The sequence below is a fragment of the Crinia signifera genome, chromosome 11 (assembly GCF_055691185.1).
Source record: "Crinia signifera chromosome 11, ASM5569118v1, whole genome shotgun sequence".
In the NCBI taxonomy this organism is placed as follows: domain Eukaryota; kingdom Metazoa; phylum Chordata; class Amphibia; order Anura; family Myobatrachidae; genus Crinia; species Crinia signifera.
Genome location: NC_139227.1, coordinates 3,302,484 through 3,325,128, shown reverse-complemented (window position 1 = coordinate 3,325,128; position 22,645 = coordinate 3,302,484). Strand labels below are relative to the sequence as shown.

Genomic DNA, 22,645 nt, shown 5'->3' with positions numbered 1-22,645 from the left:
GGTCCATTGGGCTTCAGGTTGAAGAAAACACAAGCCCCTACCACCACCTCTAAGCGGCACCACGTGGTCGATCATCCGGTACCGATACCGGCAACACTGTGTGTGTGGAAGTTTGTTTCTAGGTGTTTGCATGAGGATTATGGAATGAGAGTTTATATATTTATTGATAAGGTATTTTACATGTAATTCAGTTGCACTATTTGTAATAAAACATGTCTCCATAGTAACTGTCACATCCATGTTGTGATCTTGCCACACCAACTTTTTCTGAATTTCCAGGATTCGTAAGCAGTAGCACCCTGTACCCCCTCGCCCCTTTCCTTTCATTGTTTAGAATATAAACTCTTGAATAGAACCGTCCCTTCTATTGTGTCATTCCTTAGGTCCCACTATCTCAGCCGATTAGTATTATTATTACTGTGTTTACAGGTGTTACAATGATGTATAGATGTGATTTGGTTAAGGTGCCCATACACAGTGTGTTTTTGCTGTGTGATGTGATGTGCGCTCCCATGGGCATCCCACCGCACAGTTCAAAAAGTATATGCTGCACGTACTTTAAGAACTAGGTCCCGATCACATCACACGCAAATCGCAATTGGCTCATAGCATGATGCTGTGCAAGTTTGTGACAACTTTTACATTTAGGTTTATTCAATTTAGATGGGATGGGCAAGAGCTTGGCCTGTTTTGTCCCAGTTCTCCATTCAGGACTGGGAGGTGTGTTATATAACCTGTGTCTATGTAAATGTCGCAAATCGTATTTTGTTTATCTTTGCCATACACAGGTTTTAAATACATATTTGGTTATGTTTTCAGTTGTGCGATTTTCAACCCCTAAAGAAACCGTTCTTACCTTCTGGAATGAATGTGTGCAGACAACAGATGTGTTTGTATGCTCCGTGGATTCATTTCTACAAGCCTTGAATTTGCGCTATGCAGAACAAGTCAACTCACAGCAGCAAGGACTCGCAGAGGCAGGTATGTACACCATAGGGCTAAACATTATTGGGAGGGGTCCTCGTGGCTCCTCTTATTCGTCTTATAGTTGAGCATTCACATCAGTCCCTGCCCCAGTGGAGCTTACAATCTATATTCCCTACCACAAGTACACGCACACAGACATTCTAACCATTACACAATGACAGGCCAACCTGTGGCTCTCCAGTTGTTGTGAAACTACAAATCCCAGCATGCATTGCCACAGTTTTAACACTCCCTAATAGCAAAACTGTGGCAAGCCATGATGGAATTTGTAGTTTGGCAACATCTGGAGAGCCACAGGTTGGCCAGGCCTGCATTACACCATCCGTACTGCCCGTATATAGTATCTATATGTATAAATATATATGTATACAGTATCAGAATCTATACCTTCTCTTCTGTGCATAAATCTAGATACACTATTTCTTTCTAAATTATTGATAGAAATGAATTGTGTGAAACGCTTTACTTGTAAGTAGGTGAATAATCACTATTAAGCCCGCTCGAAGCAAATGCATGTAAAGTTTGTCTGCTACCTTGTGATTGCCTCTGTGTTTGTGCATGTGTGAGAAAGAGATGTAGAATCACTCACTGCCAACAGATGGCAGTGTTTTAGAGACACATAAATGGACACTAGACAACAAAGTGACATGACTGATGCGATACATACACAATGTTTAACCCACCATCTCTTTGAGAGGTGCTCCAAATATCCGCCACAAATGCCAGCGTAGCTCACATTCATTATGTAAATGAAAATAAAAAGTGTGTAAATAAAGATAATATTTCCTATATATGGTAACATTACAGGTCATTATGAGGAATAAACATGTTTGCTTGGCAATTTCTAAACCTATTTTGACAAATTCACTTGGCACTCAAAGGGGTGAGTTAAATATTTTATTGATCGCTGGGGTAATAGCATCTTTGGGGGCTAATTAACCCCAATAAACCGGCACGTGCCGCGTCTTCTCCGGGATTTTGTGTTACCTGCCTCCACAGACACAGGGCTACAGGAGAAGACAACCCACAGGTTTCACTGAAAATATCTATTTCACAATAAAATATGTTTATCGAGATATCTAATCGCATAACCCAAAAATCCCCATTGGTGAACATCAGGAATAGTTATATACCTCCTAATGTATTGGGGACTAGGGGATCAGAGTTCAGGAGGCAGAGCAATCCGCCCACGAGAATATAAAACTACATACCAGGTGTGTGGAGCTGGAGCAGTAACCAGCTGCTGGAAGGCTGATATCTCTGGTTCTGGGAACAGTAGAGTTAAGCTGCTAGTGTCCTTTAAAGGGGGAGAGTCACAGCTTTTGGAACCTACCATCAGAAAAACTCTAAGTCAGACAGAACCTGAAATATCTGACTGGGAAGAGCAATTAACAGGCTTGGATGGGGACCACTGCTTTGAAGTCAGATATCTCCGGTTCCCAAGGGCCAATTTTTAAAAATCTTTTACCCATGGAAAGAGGGGACCCTTAGATTCCTGGGGGGTTTCTGGGTACTTAGAAACCCCCCCCCCCCCCCCCTGCGTGCGCTACTGTAGGTGTAAGTAAAATTATTATAAACAGTTGAGTATACTGAATATAAGTAACCGTAGAATTATAACTACATTGCATATGAGTAACAAAGTATAGACAAACAAATCAATGCGCTTAACTTTGATGTGATTGATGTTGTCTAGCTTTAGCTGTGTGTGCGGTAAATATCCATGCAAACACGCCATGACCCATTCCCGTACTGTACATTAGGCTGGGAACTTGGATGAGACCACATTGTACACGCTCATACAAGGCTGCAAACTTCCACATTTTTCACAAACAAACAATTATGGGGGTTTATAGGTTCTAGGTCAAAAGGTCATTAGTTCGACAGGTCATTAGTTCGACAATGTCTAGGCCAGACATTCCCAACCACATACCTCCCAACTTCTGTCCGGAGGAAATAGGGACACTCGCGCGTCCCGAAAAGGGGGCGGACGTATGCAAATGAGGGCGCGGCTTATGCTAATTCGCCGCGACCTCATTTTCATACGAGAATTGACGCTGTGCGCATGCGCACAGCGTCTATTCTACTAGATTGGGGGGTCTCCCAACTGCCACCCCCCGCAGCGGGACAATGCCTGCCGCGGGTGGGACAGCGGGACAGGACCCGAAAATCGGGACTGTCCCTCTAAAATCGTGACAGTTGGGAGGTATGCAACCACGGTCCTCAAGGCACACCAACAGTGCAGGTTTTAGTGATATCCAGGCTTCAGCACAGATGGTTTAATCAGAATCACTCAGATACTAATTAAGTCACCTGTGCTCAAGCCTGGATATAACTAAAACCTTCATTGTTGGTGTGCCTTGAGGACCGTGGTTGGAATGCCTGGTCTAGGTCGACAGCCGAAATGTCGACATGGAGTTTTTCACTGTTTTTTACCTGAATGTCAACACAGTCGACATGGACACAGTTTAAAGTGCACCGCATGCCCTCGCATCGCTCACTGCGCTCGCAATGCGTTGGGCACAGTGCCTCGCTAAGCTCGGCACACTATTTTATTCTCCCACTAAGTCCTAGTGGATGGTAGGGCATAAAATACCACCTGTCGGCTCAAAAAACTCTGAAAAACCCCCATGTCGACCTTTTCACTGTCGACCTAGACACTGACAAACTAATGAGCTGTCAAATGAATGACCTTTTGACCTATACCCATGTCGACCTATACCCATGTCGACCTATACCCATGTCGACCTATACCCATGTTGACCTAATGACTGTTGACCATCATGCTGTAGACCAAATGACCGCATCCCAAATAAATACACAAAATAATATATACAGGAGAGGGGCTCTAGACTGCACACCCGGCCTAACGACATGAAATGAGAGGTGCCACCTTGTGGAAACTTGTAGTGCCACACGCAAACAGAAAGAATGCACTGGAATTCTACATGAAATCTAATCAATTTCGAGAAATAATTTGCACTAAAATTTTTTTTGCATAATCTTGAGCAAAGTTTTGGCTTTAACCACCATCATTAGTCTGTAATTACTCACATTCTGAAGCAGTCTTATACCTCCTGGAGGCAGCAGCTGGGAGAACTACATCTCCCAGCAGCTCCTAGGAATCCCGGTGGGAAGATGGAGGAGAGACCATGAGGAGATTGTAGAGATCTGCAAGAAAATAAATACTATAAAATGAATTGGTAACTTTTTACTAAAATTCTCTTGCTTTCTAATATTAATATGCATGTAACATATAGATATATATGGACATTAGGGATTTACCCAAGCAAACCCAGCAGTAATAGTGGTTAGTAAGAGTGAATACCAATCTTGGATGAAGTCCCTATTTTAATGGGTGACCCATTACATGGGCAAATGTAGAAGAGTTTTCAGTTGCCTGGAAGCAGCACTCCCCCTCCCCACATGGCAAATGATTTAAAATTAAACATTTGGACACCCCCCTCCAGAAATACTGCATTTGCCCCTGTATTGGTATATTCGGGTAAATAGTGGCTTACAACTGTAATTGTTATTATTGTTGTTTTTGTGTTGCTCTTTGATGGTGTTTAGTAAAGTAAATGTTAGTTAGAATTTTCATGTAAAGTACTTTGCTGTTTTGCAGTGTTTGTAAGACTGGTTGAAGATATTTTGGATCGGAAATTGCCCAGGAGATCCAGGAATACTTACAGCGATAAGATGACAATCTTTCACTATTGGATCCACTTTGAGTCGATCACTGTCACTACTTTAGATGCCCTTATTCTTGAGTTGGCGAAAGAAGGTACGAAGATAAATGGTCTTAGGAGTTCTCAATGAAAACAGCATTTTACTGCTTGAGAGGATTGGTGAATAATGTTTTCCCACATCCTTTACTGAAATGGACCAGAAATGCCAAAACCTTATTTATGTTGGGGAAGTACAATCCGTACTGCCATCCATACTGACCATTACACCATATATTTATCTCTACATACATACACATACAAACACCAGGGCCGCAACTAGGGGTATGCTGGGGTGCTGAAGGGGCGCATGCTCGGGGGTGCTGGATTTGATACCCATACGTGCATGCAGGAAGTGGGGAGATGGAATTCAGCCAAATAGCTACTTTGCCCTGGGTGACAAAAATCTTAGCTTCAGCCCTGTACACACACATTTATGTAAAACATCAACACACAGGACACTGGGAGGACTGCAGATAATAAGGTATTAGAAGAAAATACAACATTATGTGCCCATTTACTGTTTATGGAGATAATGGGGGTATTCAAATAGTTCAGTTTATTAAAAAAACAGAACTAATTCACCCCATGATTATTCAATGGTGGCTGTTTTTGGTCCCTGTTTAAGTATGCATCAAAAACACGCAATTTGTTTTCCGGCCTTGGCGAAAATTGTCCGTCAAATTAAATAGGTTGAATCCACATCGACTCATAAACTGCAATTGTGCTGAGTGCCTAGGCGAAAAATCAGCACTAATTAAATACCCCCTTATACAGAATTTGATATTGCTGCTATTTGGGCTGTTCATTTTCACCTAGATAAATTAAGGGACAGGTAATCTGATAGGAGCCCATCTCAGCAATGTGTAACCGAAAGTGATCGCAACAGGGAACACTACTTTACGCTGCACACCTACTGTACTGCACATGCATGCTCATTAGCCATTAGACAGAATTTAAAGCGTTAAAGGCAGATTTCGACAAAACAGATCCGACTTTAAAACAATTCAGATCTGTTTTGTCGGAAACGGCCATGGATAGTTGAATTCAAGGCTGTTTCTCGACAATCCATGCCGTTTTCACAGACACGCCCACTTTGTGCCACTCAACAGGCTGAACATTTGAATCCTGAATTGAATTGAGTATTGACTGTCGGGACTTCATTCAAAATAAATACCGCTCTAATTATTGAGCCATAAATCTTTTTTATTACTTTTTTGAAGCGCTGAAAAAGTTTATGGTTTTATTCAACGAATGACTTCATGCTGTCGCTTGTAGTAGCGTTTGTCCAATCGCATATTGATGTTTTCTTCAACTTTGTTTTTTAGTGCTATTTGTGCAGAACTTGAACTCCGATGACCAGAATGTCGTTTTGAAAGCATTGAAGAGAGTACCGGAGAGCTGCATGCAAAAGCCAGCGTTCAAGACTTTAAGCCTTCTACTCACTAATGGAAACAGCAGAGTCATTACCGCCGTGTCCTCATTCCTTAGAACTTTCTCTGAGAAGCAACATTTTAGGGAAAGGGTAAGAAGGGCGTTCTCCTCATTATTTAGGTGCCTTCAATTTAGAATTTAGAATTGTAGGCAGTAGTTTTTGTTGGTTGTTTATTTTGTTATTTTTAATGCCAATTATTTCTTTCCCCGGAGTAAAAGCCCCCATACACTATGCGATTTTGGGACAATTTCATCCGATTTCAGCACTTTAGGCCGATAACCGGGTGAAATCGGCCCAAAATCGCAGTTGTGTGACATCTGATCCGATCCGATGCGCGGTCCTGTGCACATCGGACTGGATCAGGGAGGTCGGACGGTCAGTACATACGATCACGTCCGACCTCCCTGTATGCTATGCATATGCCTGCCCACCTGACAGGCATATGCATGCAGACTGACCGGGAGCAGCACGGCGGGCAGCGGGTCCCTGAGCACACTGACCTGGCCGGGCATGTGATCACAAATAGTGCTGCAGAACGGCAGGTCATTTGACAGGTATTTTGAAAATCTAATAGCCGCCACTGCACTGCCCGTCCCCGCTGCTGCTATTGTGATCACATGCCCGGCCAGGTCAGCAGCACTCGCCGCACGCACCCGGGACCCGCCGGGAACACATTTGAGAGCCGCCGTCCGCCCCCACTACTGACGCTGCCTTGCTCCTCATTGGCATCGCCGCTGCCCACCCCACTGCTCCTCACCGCACTGCAGCTCCCCATTTGTTTTACATGTGATAAATAGCAAGTGATTTATCACATGTAAAAACTGGCTCATCAAGTGACAAATTGTATGTGAGCCTCCCGGGGAGCTGCCGGGCGGCTCGCAGGAGAATTGGGTCCGACTTGTCCTAAGGACAAGTCGGCCTAATGCATGGGGGCCTTAACATAAGTGAGGACATCCACATCTAGATGAGAATCCATGACTCCTCCTTACTGTTGCCCGTCCTCTTTTTTTGTAACAATTTTTTTTGTTACTACTCTAAATAAATAAATCCTACTTTATCCATTTCAAGCTTCACATAAAATATTTATTTAATTCTAGAAAATGAAGCTGCATAAAATACACTGTTCATATGTGTCCACTCCACATACAACTTGCCTATTTTTCTCCATTTGTCACAACATGTAAAACACGGCTTAGCTGTTTCTCCAAATGTAGCAATTAGATGGCTTCAAATTTTTTTTACAGCAGTAGAATTTGTGTAAAGTAGATTCGGGAAGCGGATTTTTAGAAAAATCACAAAGCGTGATTTGCAGAGTCCAAGGCGTGCCCAATTGTGACTGTGTAATTACATACCTGTGCTCAGTGCATCAATATATTAAATAAATCCGAACACTGCATGGAACACTTCCAAATTGAGACATCTTGCAAGGAGTGGATAGGGCTTGTTAATTGAGTACATTTAAACACACAAATGAATTAGACAAATCAATATTTTTTCCCCTAAATCTATTAATTCACATCTACAACAGGAACTGTGTAATCCCCCTGGTATTTTTAAAGCAGAAATGGCACCATCTCCCCTGCTGCTGGCTTCCCTCTGCTGCTGTTGCTGAGTACGCTGAGTCTGACCGCCGCCGCGATCAGCCTTCCCGCCTCCGCTGCCAACAGGATGTTACTGGCTAACAAGCTTATCTGTCCCTGCGGTGCACGGTGACATCACCTGTGCACCCGCGCAATGCATTGCTGGGAACGGAACACTTCAAAAGGAATTTTGTGTAAATGGGGATTTATACTTCAAAAAGGATCGCGATCTACCGGTGGAAGGTCCGCGATCGACTGTTTGGCCACCCCTGCCCTAGAGTATCAGAATTTTTTTCATGGCACCCCTAGGCCATAAGTTTCTTAATGAGAAATTTATAAACAAAACATTAAATGAATGAAATTGTGTTTCTATGGGCGGTATTCAATGAGGCTGATTCACCAGGTTTTTATGGCGAATTTGTGCTGTTTGGCGAATTTTTGACTAAAACGGTGAATCACCCTATTCAATGACCAGATGGCGAATACATTTGAAGGTTTTTTTCGCCATGATTCACCGAGTAGCAATCGCTATCTTTTTATGGTGAAGTGGAATGTGAACTTTTAAAATAAAGTGTTTTGTTTTTTACATTTGGTGTCAAAAAATCAGGAATTTTATTCTGAGGAGGGGCATGCTATTTTTATTCATGTGCTGTAAGCACATGAATATATATTTAATTAAAAAAATATATATATATATTTTTTTTTACACAGCAGCCAGCAGGGGGCGCCGGAGCCGAGCCGCTCATTAGATATTCATATATTCACTGCACCCGATCGTTACATATGCACGATCGGGTGTAGTGAATATACCCGGTCCCCTGCTGGCACCCCCAGGGGGCAGCCTGTGCTGCCTGGCACCCAGGGAGCCCACCTCCCCCCCACATACGCTCTGGGGCAGGCAGAGAGACTTCCATCTCCCTGCCTGCCACCGTCCTCAGGCTCCCTGCGGCGTTCGCCGCAGGAGCTCATATTCGCCGGTCAGGGGCAGCGAGCCCCTGACTTGATGAATACCGGAGCCGGTGAGGCTCCGGAACGTGGCAAATGTGCAGCGAATCCTAAACAGGATTCGCTGCACCTCGCCGGTATTCACATTGAATACCGCCCATTGTCTTCCATAGGCTCCGTTATGTGGTAAGGGACCAGATTTGCTTCTGCTTGTCTACATGATTTGCAGCCACCAGCACTGGTTTTACCTATTACATTGACCATACATAATTTGCATTGCTCATGCATCATCCCAGGGCATGCAGTGTGTATATATGTATATATATATATATATATATATATATATATATATATATATATGCCCATAGAAACGCTGGGCAGGCCCCAGGAAACGCAGTTGTTCCCCCGCCTGCTTGGGGCAGCGAATTGACATCACATGATGTCAGCGCTTGCCCCCAATGCAGAGAAGACCGTGTAGCCGAATGGTAAGTCCTGGGCTACGCGTCGGCTGCAGAGGAACCATTGAAGGATATTTCATTGTGCGGGTGATTGCAGGCGGATGTCTATGCATACACATCCGCCTGCAGCGTAGCGAGGGGATTCAGGTGGCGGGGGCGTGCGTTCGGCGGGGCGGTGTTCATCTGCTCGCTAGGCTCCGATTAAACGCAGCCTAGCGAACAAGTCTGAATTACCCCTAAATGGGGCGGGATGGGGAATAATAGATGTACTAGGTTTTGGAAAGTGATACAATTGAGTGACAAACTTCCAGCCAATATGCCCCTAACTGACATTGTTTACATTGTCTGTTATGTGGCAGTTAGGGGCTGACTGTCTGGTACTTATCACTCTCAATTTTATCACTTTTCGAGCTTAGTAAATCCTTAGCAGAGGACCCGTACATATAGAGTAGCACCGTACAGGGAGCATCATGACATTTATTTTATGTTGGTCTTTTTTTTTTGTTGTTTTTGTTCATTGACTTTTCAAAGACCCATTTGCCCAGGTTTGTAAAGGGCATGAGCAAGTTCCGTCATTAAGTTAAGTCCTACAGTAGGTACCTAGTACAAAGCTTCTCTTCCTAACACTCCTAAATATGTGTTTTTAGGCTCTTGTGTGTTTCTTGGAACAGCTTGAAGATGAAGATGTATATATGAGAGTTGCTGGTTGTGCAGCACTTGGGTGTTTAAAGGTAAGTCGCCTAAAGACGAGATATAATTATAATCCACAATCTCCGGGATAGGAGATGTTTAACCATTATGTCATTCTGTAGCCTGTCCCTCCGTATTTGCTTCTTATCCAATGGCGTAGCTACCATAGGTGCGGGCAGTGAAGTTGCTATGGGACCTATGGCAGAGAGGGGTCCACATTCCCTATCAACATTACATGTATTCTATACATTTCTCACCAATGCGTGCGAGAAATATAGGCACTTTTGTCTTGGGTTACAATATATATAGTTGTGTCCTGGGTCCTGCTCATTGTAATGTGGTATAAAATGAACGGTAGGCCATTATAATATTACAGATGTGTCCTCATACATCCAGCCTCAATACACTATGCAGCACAAGGCGCCTGTTTACTGAATATACGTCTTATGTGTATAACGCATGAGGAGACTCTGCTGATTAATGTGACCTGACCCTTGTATATTGTGAGTGACGCAGTCTGTATACGGCATGGAACAGAAGTTGGGAAAAAGCACTGTTTGTATTGTTGTATTTAGTGTACAGACTCTGCCACACACAGATCTACAGATTATACATAACAAATGCCTATTCAATGCCTTTGGCGAGCGGCCTCTCTGCATTAGCAATGAACCTCACCTTTCAGGGCAATCCTCGCCGGTGAGAATTTCCCCAGAACATAGAATAAGGTGAGCGGCCGGCGAGGGGGTGAGATGGTGAGGACGGCTTGTTTTTGGCGATCTTAGCCGAAAACAAGCCATCCTCACCGCAGAAACCCTCTTGCCGGTGGCATTCAACACCGCCCTATCACTGGGGCAGCACGCTATCAGCCAGTATGCTGTGGTTGGAAGGGAACATTGTATTATATATATTCTTTCCAAGTTCTTTTATAAGTGTGATGAGAAGATGTTGGTTTGGAACCCTATGTAGTCTACTGCTAGAGAGTCCTATTGGGAGGTGTTTTTCAGTACATTGTTTAATTCTTGTCACCCACAGGCCAATGAAAGCATAGACCAACTAGTTTATTTGTGCCAAACTGACAAAGATGAAGTTAAGGAGGCTGCCAAACATAGTCTTTTGTTATTTGGTAAGTACAGAATGTTATGTTTAACTTGGGTTGTGGGGAGTGATCGTCGGCAGCGAAAGGGGAGTGATCGGCTGCATCGGGAAGTGCCCGGTAGTGGTGGCGGTTGCCCTGGCGTACGATGCCTGGGGGACCAGGCGACCAACAGGGGCGCGAAGGAGAGGTTGCTGACTGAGGGTGGTGCACAGCTTGAGGCACCACTGACGCGCACCTACGTATCATGGCATACCCGTGGCAGTGCAGCTCATCCTGGAAAATCTCCTGGCATACCACTGAAGCCGTTATAAAAATGTTTCCATTATATGTTGCAAATTCAGGCTCTCTCAATTCACTTTATTGAGTCTCTACAATAAAAGCAATTTCTTGCAAAATATATCATAGTACTTTTCTAACGCTTAAGGAGGATACACACGGTGCCATATGAGCTACAGGTTTTAACTATATACTCAAAATTGGTGGAAAATGTAGTACTTATTGCACCATGTGTATACAGCTTGTGATGCCGATGTGCGTCACCGAGAGATCGGCACTGCGAGTTAGACAGCAGGCAGCTCAAGTTTGACTATATTGAGTAAAATCAATTGTTCTAGTATAGTAAAAATCTTAACATTGTGCATAGACAGTATTGGTGGTTTCTGGGCTCTGGTGAGTTCAAGGGAAATCGCAAAGCCAAAATTCACTGTGTGTATGCACCTTTAAGGGACAGACACAGGCTCAAACTATTTTGTCTATCCATGTCAAAATTGCCTTGCCTGCACTGTCTATATTGCTGGGTCGATAGTGACACCGTGGGGCTGCGCATCGCTGGAAAATGTGAACTGTTGGTAGCTCTCGAGGGCTAGGGTTGGCTACCACTGATCTAGTCAATATAGCCTGTCCTGTTATCTGAAGCCGTGTACGTGGCTTAAATGAACAGGGCAAGCACAGCTGGATTAAGGCTCTGGAGGACCTGAGGTACTTTAGACAGAGGGGCCCTGAGGTCTAAAATCATAATACAAATATATTATTCAAACCTATGCTTCACATTACGCTCAGCACAGAAAACATGGCACTGTAGGTTTTTCAAAAAAGTCTTGTAATATAATCATAAACCGTATTCTCCAAATCGTATATGCAATAATCCAAATCGGAGTGTGTAACAGAGGTCAGGACATGACGCTTCTGTGGCCTCTGGATTACATACGCACTGTTCTCAGCCACTCCAGCTCCTTCTCGAAGAACCTGTGCCCAGCATGAGTGCAATTATAGCTAAGAAAAGAAGATTCTGTATCATACATACACACTGGGCATGCACACATACCATACATACACACTGGGCATGCACACATACCATACATACACACAGGGCATGCACACATACCATACATACACACAGGGCATGCACACATACCATACATACACACAGGGCATGCACACATACCATATATACACAGACACACACACACACACACACACACACAGGGCATGCACACATACCATACATACACACACACAGGGCATGCACACATACCATATATACACAGACACACACACACACACACACAGGGCATGCACACATACCATATATACACAGACACACACACACACACACAGGGCATGCACACATACCATACATACACACACACACACATGGCATGCACACATACCATACATACACACAGGGCATGCACACATACCATATATACACAGACACACACACACACACAGGGCATGCACACATACCATACATACACACATCGCATGCACACATACCATACATACACACAGGGCATGCACACATACCATACAAACACACAGGGCATGCACACATACCATACATACACACAGGGCATGCACACATACCATACATACACACAGGGCATGCACACATACCATACATACACACAGGGCATGCACACATACCATACATACACACAGGGCATGCACACATACCATACATACACACAGGGCATGCATGCACACATACCATACATACACACAGGGCATGCACACATACCATACATACACACAGGGCATGCACACATACCATACATACACACAGGGCATGCACACATACCATACATACACACAGGGCATGCACACGTACCATACATACACACAGGACATGCACAGACACGTACCATACATACACACAGGGAATGCACACATACCATACATACACACAGGGCATGCACACATACCATACATACACACAGGGCATGCACACATACCATACATACACACAGGGCATGCACACATACCATACATACACACAGGGCATGCACACATACCATACATACACACAGGCCATGCACACATACCATACATACACACAGGGCATGCACACGTACCATACATACACACAGGGCATGCACACGTACCATACATACACACAGGACATGCACGGACACATACCATACATACACACAGGGAATGCATACTTGCATACATACCATACATACACCCAGGACATGCACACTTACCATACATACACACAGGACATGCACGGACACATACACACACACAGGGCATGCACACATACCATACATACACACAGGGCATGCACACATACCATACATACACACATGGCATGCACACATACCATACATACACACAGGACATGCACAGACACGTACCATACATACACACAGGGAATGCATACTTGCAAATCCCAGTCTCGCTTTTCTTGAAAAAGTGTCCTCTTTATCAATTAAGAGTTTGATTAAACCTTTCTACCAGGCCATCTGTGGGTGGTACACTGCGGTGGTAATCCGGTCTACCTTTAGGTGCTGCTCAATCACCACTGCCATCTCCTCAAATGTCCGAGGGTCATCCTCAAGGGCACACTGCTGCAGCGAGTGGTCTAATACGTGCATAGTCTGGTCCAGTGCGACTATCTCCACAATTTTTACTGCAGAATTGTTATCTGGCTGCAAATGGGCCTGGGAGGCTCAGGGATAATAGATGGAGAGGAGAAGCCGATCCTCTACCTTAGCCTAAAATTACTGCCCAGAGAGCACAAGTATTTAACTGTAGAAAAGGAGTGCTTGGCAATTAAGTGGGCAGTTGAGTCATTAAAAAATGATATGTTGGGACAAGAGTTTTTGTTGATCACAGACCATGTTCCCTTACAATGGATGTGTGACCCGTTGGTTTTTGGCCTTACAGCCATTTAAGTTTGAGATTCAGGGAAACAGTACTTCAATGCAATGCCTTTTCCATGAAGTTTGTAGGTCCCGATCCTCCAAGCATCCATATGGTGAAGCTAGGGGAGGATGAAGTGGGCAGGTGGGTGACCTCTGGAGAGTGTTGGAGGGCTGTGTACCCAGGCGGATGACACAACTAGTGGTGGTCTGATAATTTGTTGCTTCACTGGGGTGGTTGAAACTAAGGGTGGAGGAGTGTGGCAGGGACAGTATCTTCATGTATAAGGATAATGTGGATGATCCGGTCTAGTTTTTTTGGAGCAGCAGGGAAATCTGCAACAAAAATAAAGACCAAAACGTCATTGGATCCAGTGTATGTACTTTGTTGTCATACAGGAGGCTGAGCTGCAGGAGCAGACTCTGAGTGGGCTCTGTTTTAGCTGTCAGTTGGGGGGGGGGGGGGGGACGACCGAGATTGCACAGTGTGTGGTAGCAGCACTGGTGTTAATGTACCACAGTATAACTGGTGTTATTAGCACATGGAATCCACCATGTTTTTCATACACTGAGTAGATCCGGGGCAGAGGGAAGGTGGAGGGGCGGTGCTTACTGGGGCCAAATTAATTTTTACAATGTAATTGTAAATTAACAATTCGGCAGAAGCGAAGAACTTAATCTTAATTTTTGTAAAGTGTAAAAAATTAAATTCTTTTATATATAAAATTTTGCATTTCCTATATGGTAAGAAGCATAATATAATATATTGTTAGTAAGTACAGCGCTGTGAATACTTCTTCTTCTATTGTTGTTTTAACTTCTATTGAGCCTTTCCAGCTCATGTTCATATGTAGTGGTAATACGATTATATCTGTGCACTTAAAATAAGCGCCGGGATCTTGAGCGCAGTGACCATTTATTTTGTCCACCTGGACGGTTTTTCTTGTAGATTTTGATTAAGACTGAAATTCTCTATTGAGGGATTCTGTATGTTGTACTGGAACCAGCTAAGATCATTTTTATTAAGAAATGGAAAATATTAAGGCATTTTTTATCAAATTGCTATAGTTAGACACAAATAACTAAAATAGAAATTTACGTTTTGCCCATCTTTTTTTATTTTGATCTACAGCATATGCTATAAAATAATTTAGAGACAAAAATCTCAAGTTAAAAAAAAAATAGATAGGCACAGGTGAACATAAACTAATGCCACCAGTGATGATCATTTGGGAAACATGAACTATATGGAGAAGCTGCCAGCCCCAAGTAACTGTTCAGCATAGGTTACAATGTACCAGAATTTGTGCATGCCTATGCCATTGCACTATACCTGCAAAAGTGACCCCCACAAATTATGTATTCTGTAGAATCTGGATTCTACTTAACTGCACACCCAGGACCAGCTCTGGCAGAGGACCAAATGGTTGGGAATGAACATCAGAAATAACTCTCCAGGTAAGGAGATCAAACACAACATCTGCTGATCAGACTGGAAAGGAAGACCAGCCTTTCCAATCCCCCATTAAAACCAGTTAGCAATGTGCTGGAATGTGCATGCATAGCCATTCTGACAGTAGAAGAACAATCCCCCAAAAGATGACCTGGCTCTCCTGGGCAAGAGCATAAAAAACCATGAAACCATTAACGCACTTGTAATATAAATACATTGATACATAGGGGAACACTATTAGAAGAACATCAGATAAAGTGCAACCGATTTTAACCCAGCTACAAGGACTTGGTCAAAGCTATACTGTATGTGCATTTTATATTTATAAGCAAGGACAAAGATAATGAAAACATTCCCTAAAGGCAGGGCTGCCATCCTGAATTGTGGTGCCCTATACAAGTGCATGCCCACCCCAAGGTCTGCTGGGTGCAAAGGTATTTGCATGGAGTGTTGCCGGGAATTATAAAAGCATTGCTCTTACTTGCCAGCCTTGGATTTAATTATGAACCTAAGGGGCAGAGGCACTTGTGGAATGGAGGTCACAGAGTTGGAACTACCATTGGTGCAGCAGGTGCATTGAGGGGCCCACCGCTGCCACCTACTGGTATGTGGCATATTGTGAACTTGGGTTGGCGTAGAGGAGGGGGGCACTAATTATATTTTTGCACCTGGGCCAACCACTCACAAGTTCTGCCACTGAGGGTTCAGATGCAAACCCATGAAGCTACAGAGTGTAGACAAACCTGGGCTGGTTCCTATTTGGTTGAATGGAGTCCTGGGACGTGAGGAAGCCGATACAATAAGAACTGTAAGTAAGGGGTGCAGAGCCAGATCTAAGGAGGGGAGGCAGGTTCAGTTGTCCCAGGGCCCCCCACACTCCCTCCAGAGGCAGGCCGCTCTCACACTGTACCAAGCAGACACTTTAAGTCAGCCTGCCGCTGCACTTCCATGTTTTGCGTGCCACTATCAGTGACATGCAACCTAGGAATGCCCAGCAGACTGTGATGTGTGCAGCGCCTGTGGTCCCGCCCTCAGCATCTGCCGCTTCTCACATCCTGTGCCCAGGCTGCAAGAAGGGAAAGCTATGTGCTCCTCCAGTGTACCGGAGGGGAGTTGCACAGAGGCAGCCATGTGTCCCAGCGTCTTCTGCCGTTAGAAAGCTCTGGAAGGTGAAGAAAGCTGCATGATGGGAATCCTGGAGCCCAGACTGCGGTGGTGTGATGTGACGGACATGCCTTCTGAGTGAAGTAATCGGGGGCTTCCTGCAAGGAAATATCTCCTTTTCTACTGCTCTTGGACACACAGGGGATCACCCTGCCCCGGGGGTAACTGCTGCCCCTGTATTTAGGGGCCTGCACAAATTTGTTGCCCTGGGGCTCCCACAAACCAGATGGATAATATTTTATAGAGGCCTTATGGTAACCGAATTGCTGCGGTCTCATAATCAGGTCGTTTCTGTGGGGCCATAATTATCTTTAGGAACCCTTGCAATACAGATAATTGTAATAGAGAACAATGAGTGTAATTCCAAGTGTAATTGATTGATTTATAAAAATGTAAAATTGGTAAGAAAGAATTTATTGATAAACTCATTTGGGAAAGAGAAATTAAATAGATTTAGTTAGCATACTTTGAATTTCTAACTTTACTCTTGCATTTGTTTGGCCTTATCTAAAGGATTGGTTATCTCATGGCTCAACTACTGCAACATTCTCCTCACTGGCGTTTCGTGCTCCCAGCTCGCTCCTCTCCATTCTGTTCTAAACTCTGCAACTAGACTCATTTTCCCCTCCCACCACTCCACTTCTGCCAAGCCCCTTGAAGAAAATCCACACTGGCACCAATTCCGCTACAGAATCCTCTTCAATCTCCTCACCCTCACTTTCAGGGCCCTCTCCAGTGCTCCCTACATCTCCAACCTCATTTGCCTAGCTACTCACTCCCGCTCTCTTTGGTTGGCCAGTGACCATCGCCTCTCCCCTACCACGGTCACTGCATCCCATGCACATATCCCAGATTTTGCTCATGTTGTAGATTTGCAAAGCTGCAAACGAGTACTGAAAACCCACCTGGTTATCAAAGCATACCCTTCCACATAACCTAGTCCACATTGGGAGGAACTGCTTGGAGTATAGAAGGTGCCATGTTGTTTGTGTTCTAGTTTGTGTACTTCTCTACCAATAGATGTTCATTTTAATTTGGAATACTGCACCTTTCTTATTGCTGCTCAGGCAATATTAATTACATTGCATTTCACTTTATTTCTAAGTAGGAAGCAGTTTTCTCGATTTAGTAAATAAATGGGTACTCTTTACCTAGATGGGCGCCCGCGATTTCAATCGCGGGCGTCGGGGGTAAAAATCGCGGGCATCGCGGGTAAATCGCGGGTACATAAAAATCTGCTACCCGCGATGACCGCGATTTTCCCATAGGGAACAATGTTAAAAAGGCTGATTGAGTGCGATTTTCATGTAAAATGCCTCAATGCCCGCGATTTGGCCATAGGAATCAATGTTAAATGGGCTACAGAGCCCAAATAGGCACAATTAACCCTTAAATGTCCCCCCACATTTTTAACGCCACCCCACGATCCACGCCAACCCGAAGCGTGGCGAGCGCAGCGAGCCCGCGAGGGGCGGCGGTACGCGTCCTCCGACCTTTTCATGCCCTACTATCCACTAGGGCGTGGAGTGAGAATAGAATAGTGTGGCGAGCGCAGCGAGCCACCGAGCCCGAAGCGTGGCGAGCGGACGCGGATACCTTCACAGGTAGACGCGTCCCCTCGCGGGCTTCACAGGTGTCCGCGTCGCCACGGACACCTGTGAAGCCCGCGAGGGGACGCGTATAACTGTGAAGGTATCCGCGTCCCCTCGCTGCGCTCTCCACGCTTCGGGCTCGGTGGCTCGCTGCGCTCGCCACACTATTCTATTCTCACTCCACGCCCTAGTGGATAGTAGGGCATGAAAAGGTCGGAGGACGCGTACCGCCGCCCCTCGCGGGCTCGCTGCGCTCGCCACGCTTCGGGTTGGCGTGGATCGTGGGGTGCCGTTAAAAATTTGGGGGGACATTTAAGGGTTAATTGTGCTTATTTGGGCTCTGTGGCCCATTTAACATTGATTCCTATGGCCAAATCAGGTCCATTGAGGCATTTAACAGTAAAATCGTGTCCATCGGGCCTTTTAACATTGATTCCTATGGCAAATCGGGAGCATCGCGTCGCGGGCATCGCGGGGTACATTTATGGCCGGCCGCGACGCGACCGACACGATTTCCATGTTTAACATGGGTTTCAATGGGAAATCGCGGGCATCGCGTCGGTCGCGTCGCGGCCAGACATAAATGTACCCGCGATCACCACGACGGGCGCCCATCTAGGTAAAGAGTACCAATAAATGTGTATATATGGCAGTAGTAGAGGAGAAATGAGCATCTGATAGTGTAGATCCGGGCTGGCCGAACCGTTCCTTGCCATTTCCCAATAGTTCACGTTTTGCAGATCACCGAGCAGGTTCACAGGTCTAGTCATTGCTAACGGTTACATTTACAAACATGTGGTGCATTCATTTGTAACAATCACATTCTACAGGTCCACAAGTGGTCTGGAAAACATGAACTGTTGGTAGATTCCGATAACCAGATTGGACAACCCTGGTCTAGATCAGATCATAAGCATACTGTTCTAGATTCTTCATTGGGTGATGTCAAATTGAGGCTTTTTTCAAGGTTCTTCGGTCACATGTACAACCATAGAATTCAGCATATAGAAGATAACAAGATATGCACTGGAATAAAGAATTGCACTGTATTAAAACCATTAAAAACCTTTAAAATTCCACTTTAGGGATATAGATTTCCCAAACATTTAACACTACCAGAGGTTATGTTTTTTATGAACAGATGTAACATTTATTTTACACAGTGAACATCAACATAAATGATAAGTAGCAAATGTACAAGAAATATAAAAGTAAGCCCTTACAGTATATATTCATGGGATTATCTCCGATACAGCGGTGCGGTACCAACATGTTTCATCTAGTTACTAGATTCTAGTAGAAAGAATTCATCATGAATCTACTATTTGTATTCTTTACCATCACATATGTTACGTCAAGAGCAATAGTGTGAGTAGTGTTTTGTTTGTTTGTATCTATTCAGATCAGATAGACCGTTCATCCTTTTACCTCTGTGTCGGTGGGTCTTTGTGCAATAAAGAAAGCATATATTTATTTATTTATTTTTTTCCACAGGAGAAGATGGAAAAGTTGCATTTCGACATTTAGAGGAAACTCTGGGGAGTCTCCCACGAATCTTCGCACCTGGAGCCATGGCAAGCACAGCGTTCTGAAGTCCTAAGAAACTATATTTTGCTGCTTTGCTATCAATGAAGGCCTATGGTCTTCCAATTTTTGGTCTTCAGTCATTTCAAGATATGAGTGAACTTACATGACAGTATTATCATTGACTTCACTGCAGAGAGATCTGATGATGAAGACTGATTAACCCCAAACCAACATGGATGACCTACCTCTGACAGAGATGACCTACCTCTGACTAGCAGAGCAAGAAAAGAAGCTTAATGAGTGTCAACACTGTTAAAAGCCCAGAAGTATTATCAATCATTTGGGGGGGGGGAAGGGGGACAATTTAATTATGTTATCAGAGGAATTTCACTGAAGAAAGACTCACGCCCAGTAACAACTGCAACGGATATTTAAGTGTAGACTTGACTAACACACAGTAACACTGCGGTCTCATATCTGTCAGCATCTGCTGTGCATGGCTGCATTATTCTTGTACCTTCCATAAGATTATCCCACAGTATAAGTGGCCTTTAATATTTTTGTAAAGAATACCACTAGTTCATGTTCCGTGGGCTTTCTATTTTATTTCTTAATCATTGTTTTTAATGTTTTGTGTCTGCTTGTAAAGGGTGGAATTTATATCAATAAATAGCCAATTGTTGTTTTAGATTTCGTCAAAAAACAAATAAAATATGGGGGCGAACAAATATCACTGCCATTTCAAAATGTAAAGAAGCAAGAAGTAGAACTAAAGCTAGATTAACGCTGTGTGTTTTTGGTTTTGGGGGTGGCGATACACTTGACAAATGGCATGATGACAGATGGTTGATGATAACGATACTAGTGCTGGACAATGCAGGTAACCGTTTGTGTGGCGGGCCGCAGAGGCTGCGTGATGTCACTCACAGCCACTGCGACACAAAACATGGCGGCCTGCTGACTGCCTCTAACCGGTGACTATTGCTAACATGCCAACACTTCCTATATAGCGAAGCACTCACTCCCCACAATCGCATTGTGGGAAGGGACAAGACCGCCCCCCACGTGCTACAGTAGCAACGGAAGTTGTCGTTTTTTCAATTCTTCGCTAAACTACAAGTCAGCCAATAGGTCCCAATATTGGGCCTGATTCAGTATAATATATTCTTGCAAATATGACCAATATAATCAAAGAACGACATTTATGGACTTTTTATTGCCAAAGCAATGCACCATAAATAAGTTAATTACCTGATTATTCCAAATCAGAACAAGAATTGCGTAGTGTGTATCTAGTTTTATTGAGATGAGAAATTGCTCTTGCTCACAGTCACACCACTATAGGAATGTTCTTTATTAATCTGTGGAAGTTATCTATATGTTTTCGCCATACTACTGACTGTAGTCATGGTTGTTTTCTGTTTGACGGTTGCTAATTTGACAAACCCACTTTAAAGGCGAATACATTGGGGACATCTAGAAATATGCGGTGTACCCTCCCAGAAACAGGTAGCCACTCCCTAAAACATGCGTTTTATCACACTTAAGTAATTGGTTGCACCCACAACCGAAAAGGTCAACAGAACAAATTAAAAAGGGGAGAGGACATTGGCTCATTTATTCACATAGATGTATGCAAATGTCTGAGATAATTAGCTAAATAAATCACACAGAATATAAAAAGTCTATTTAGACAATATCCCAAATATTCACCTTAACTAGTTGGTGGGGTCAATGCATCTAATACATGTTTGTAGATAGACAAATCTAGATGTTGAAGGAAAAGGGTGTGTAGAATAGATTGTTTGGCGCAATGCTTCCCGGAATGGGTGAACCTCCCTAGGATGCCACCAAACCCTACAATACTAATAGAGAAAAGAAAGAAGGGTGGAGGTGACATAAACACTAGGCGCAAGATACATATACAAAATATACCAGTATGTGCATATGATATAAATATTAGCAAAAACAATTATCATTTTACAGGACATCACTTGATTTAAAAAATTTGAAATAGTTGTATTTGACCCGATGGTTGAATCCAGTGTTGATGTAAAAGTTCAAAGCATGAAGATAATGGATATAGCAGAACTTATGGACAGAAAGGAATGTCACTTTGTGGTGCACCTTGAGAAATTGTATTAAAATGTAACCTTTATTGATATATGGTTAAAAATGTAGCGAAATAAAAGACACAAAACATGAAAACATACACAAGTAAAAAAAAAAAAAAAGGATATAAGTATCCTTGCAACGTGGGACCCCACACCCCTTATGACAAAATCTTCACTAAAATAGTGATATGTACGCTGTCTAATCACAAATGCAATATATGAATCAAATCGTGGTGAACTAATGGAATTCCTATGACTTATTCGGGATCGATCCCTGCCTGTTGGTCAGGTCAGATATAGATTTTAATAATCTCTCAAAGAGGAATCAGGCATGTTTGAAAGTATCAGCAGCGTAAAGGCCCCCATACACTATGAGATTTATCTGACCTGTAAAATTGCATCTGATTTCCCCTGAACTTCCCCAGCAGCTTCCCAGGAGGCCTACATACAATTTGACACTTGATGTGCCATTTTTTTCATCCAATTTGCGTCAGATAAATCACATGATTTATCTGACGCAAATTGGATGTGCCATGAGATTTATCTGATGGGATGGCTCTAGGGAGTGGCCTAAACGGTGCTATACCTTGCAGGTATTACTGTTCTGCTCATTATCACACAAAAGACACAGGGGTTTGAAAGCTAAATTTTGGTCTATTTAATTACCGTTTTCAAGCTCATACAAACAGTAAATGGTACATACCTAAATAATCTCCACCAGCACAGGTCGTCAGCT

General features: G+C 43.7%; 1 protein-coding gene across 3 annotated transcripts in view; it reads left to right on the top strand.

The window, feature by feature from the left end:
* Positions 1-20,483, top strand: part of RIPOR1 (RHO family interacting cell polarization regulator 1) — a 130,896-nt gene extending 110,413 nt beyond the window's left edge. For 2 of the 3 annotated variants that reach the window (XM_083164703.1, XM_083164701.1), the window contains exons 17-22: positions 820-981; positions 4,610-4,768; positions 6,038-6,234; positions 9,775-9,858; positions 10,850-10,940; positions 19,763-20,483. In XM_083164703.1, coding sequence (XP_083020829.1) covers positions 820-981; positions 4,610-4,768; positions 6,038-6,234; positions 9,775-9,858; positions 10,850-10,940; positions 19,763-19,860 — 791 coding nt within the window. In that variant the 3' untranslated portion in view covers positions 19,861-20,483. Of the gene's footprint in view, positions 1-819; positions 982-4,609; positions 4,769-6,037; positions 6,235-9,774; positions 9,859-10,849; positions 10,941-15,429; positions 15,518-19,762 lie in introns of all 3 variants that reach the window. The other variant, XM_083164702.1, reaches the window with a different exon arrangement.
* The last annotated feature ends 2,162 nt before the right edge of the window (positions 20,484-22,645 follow it).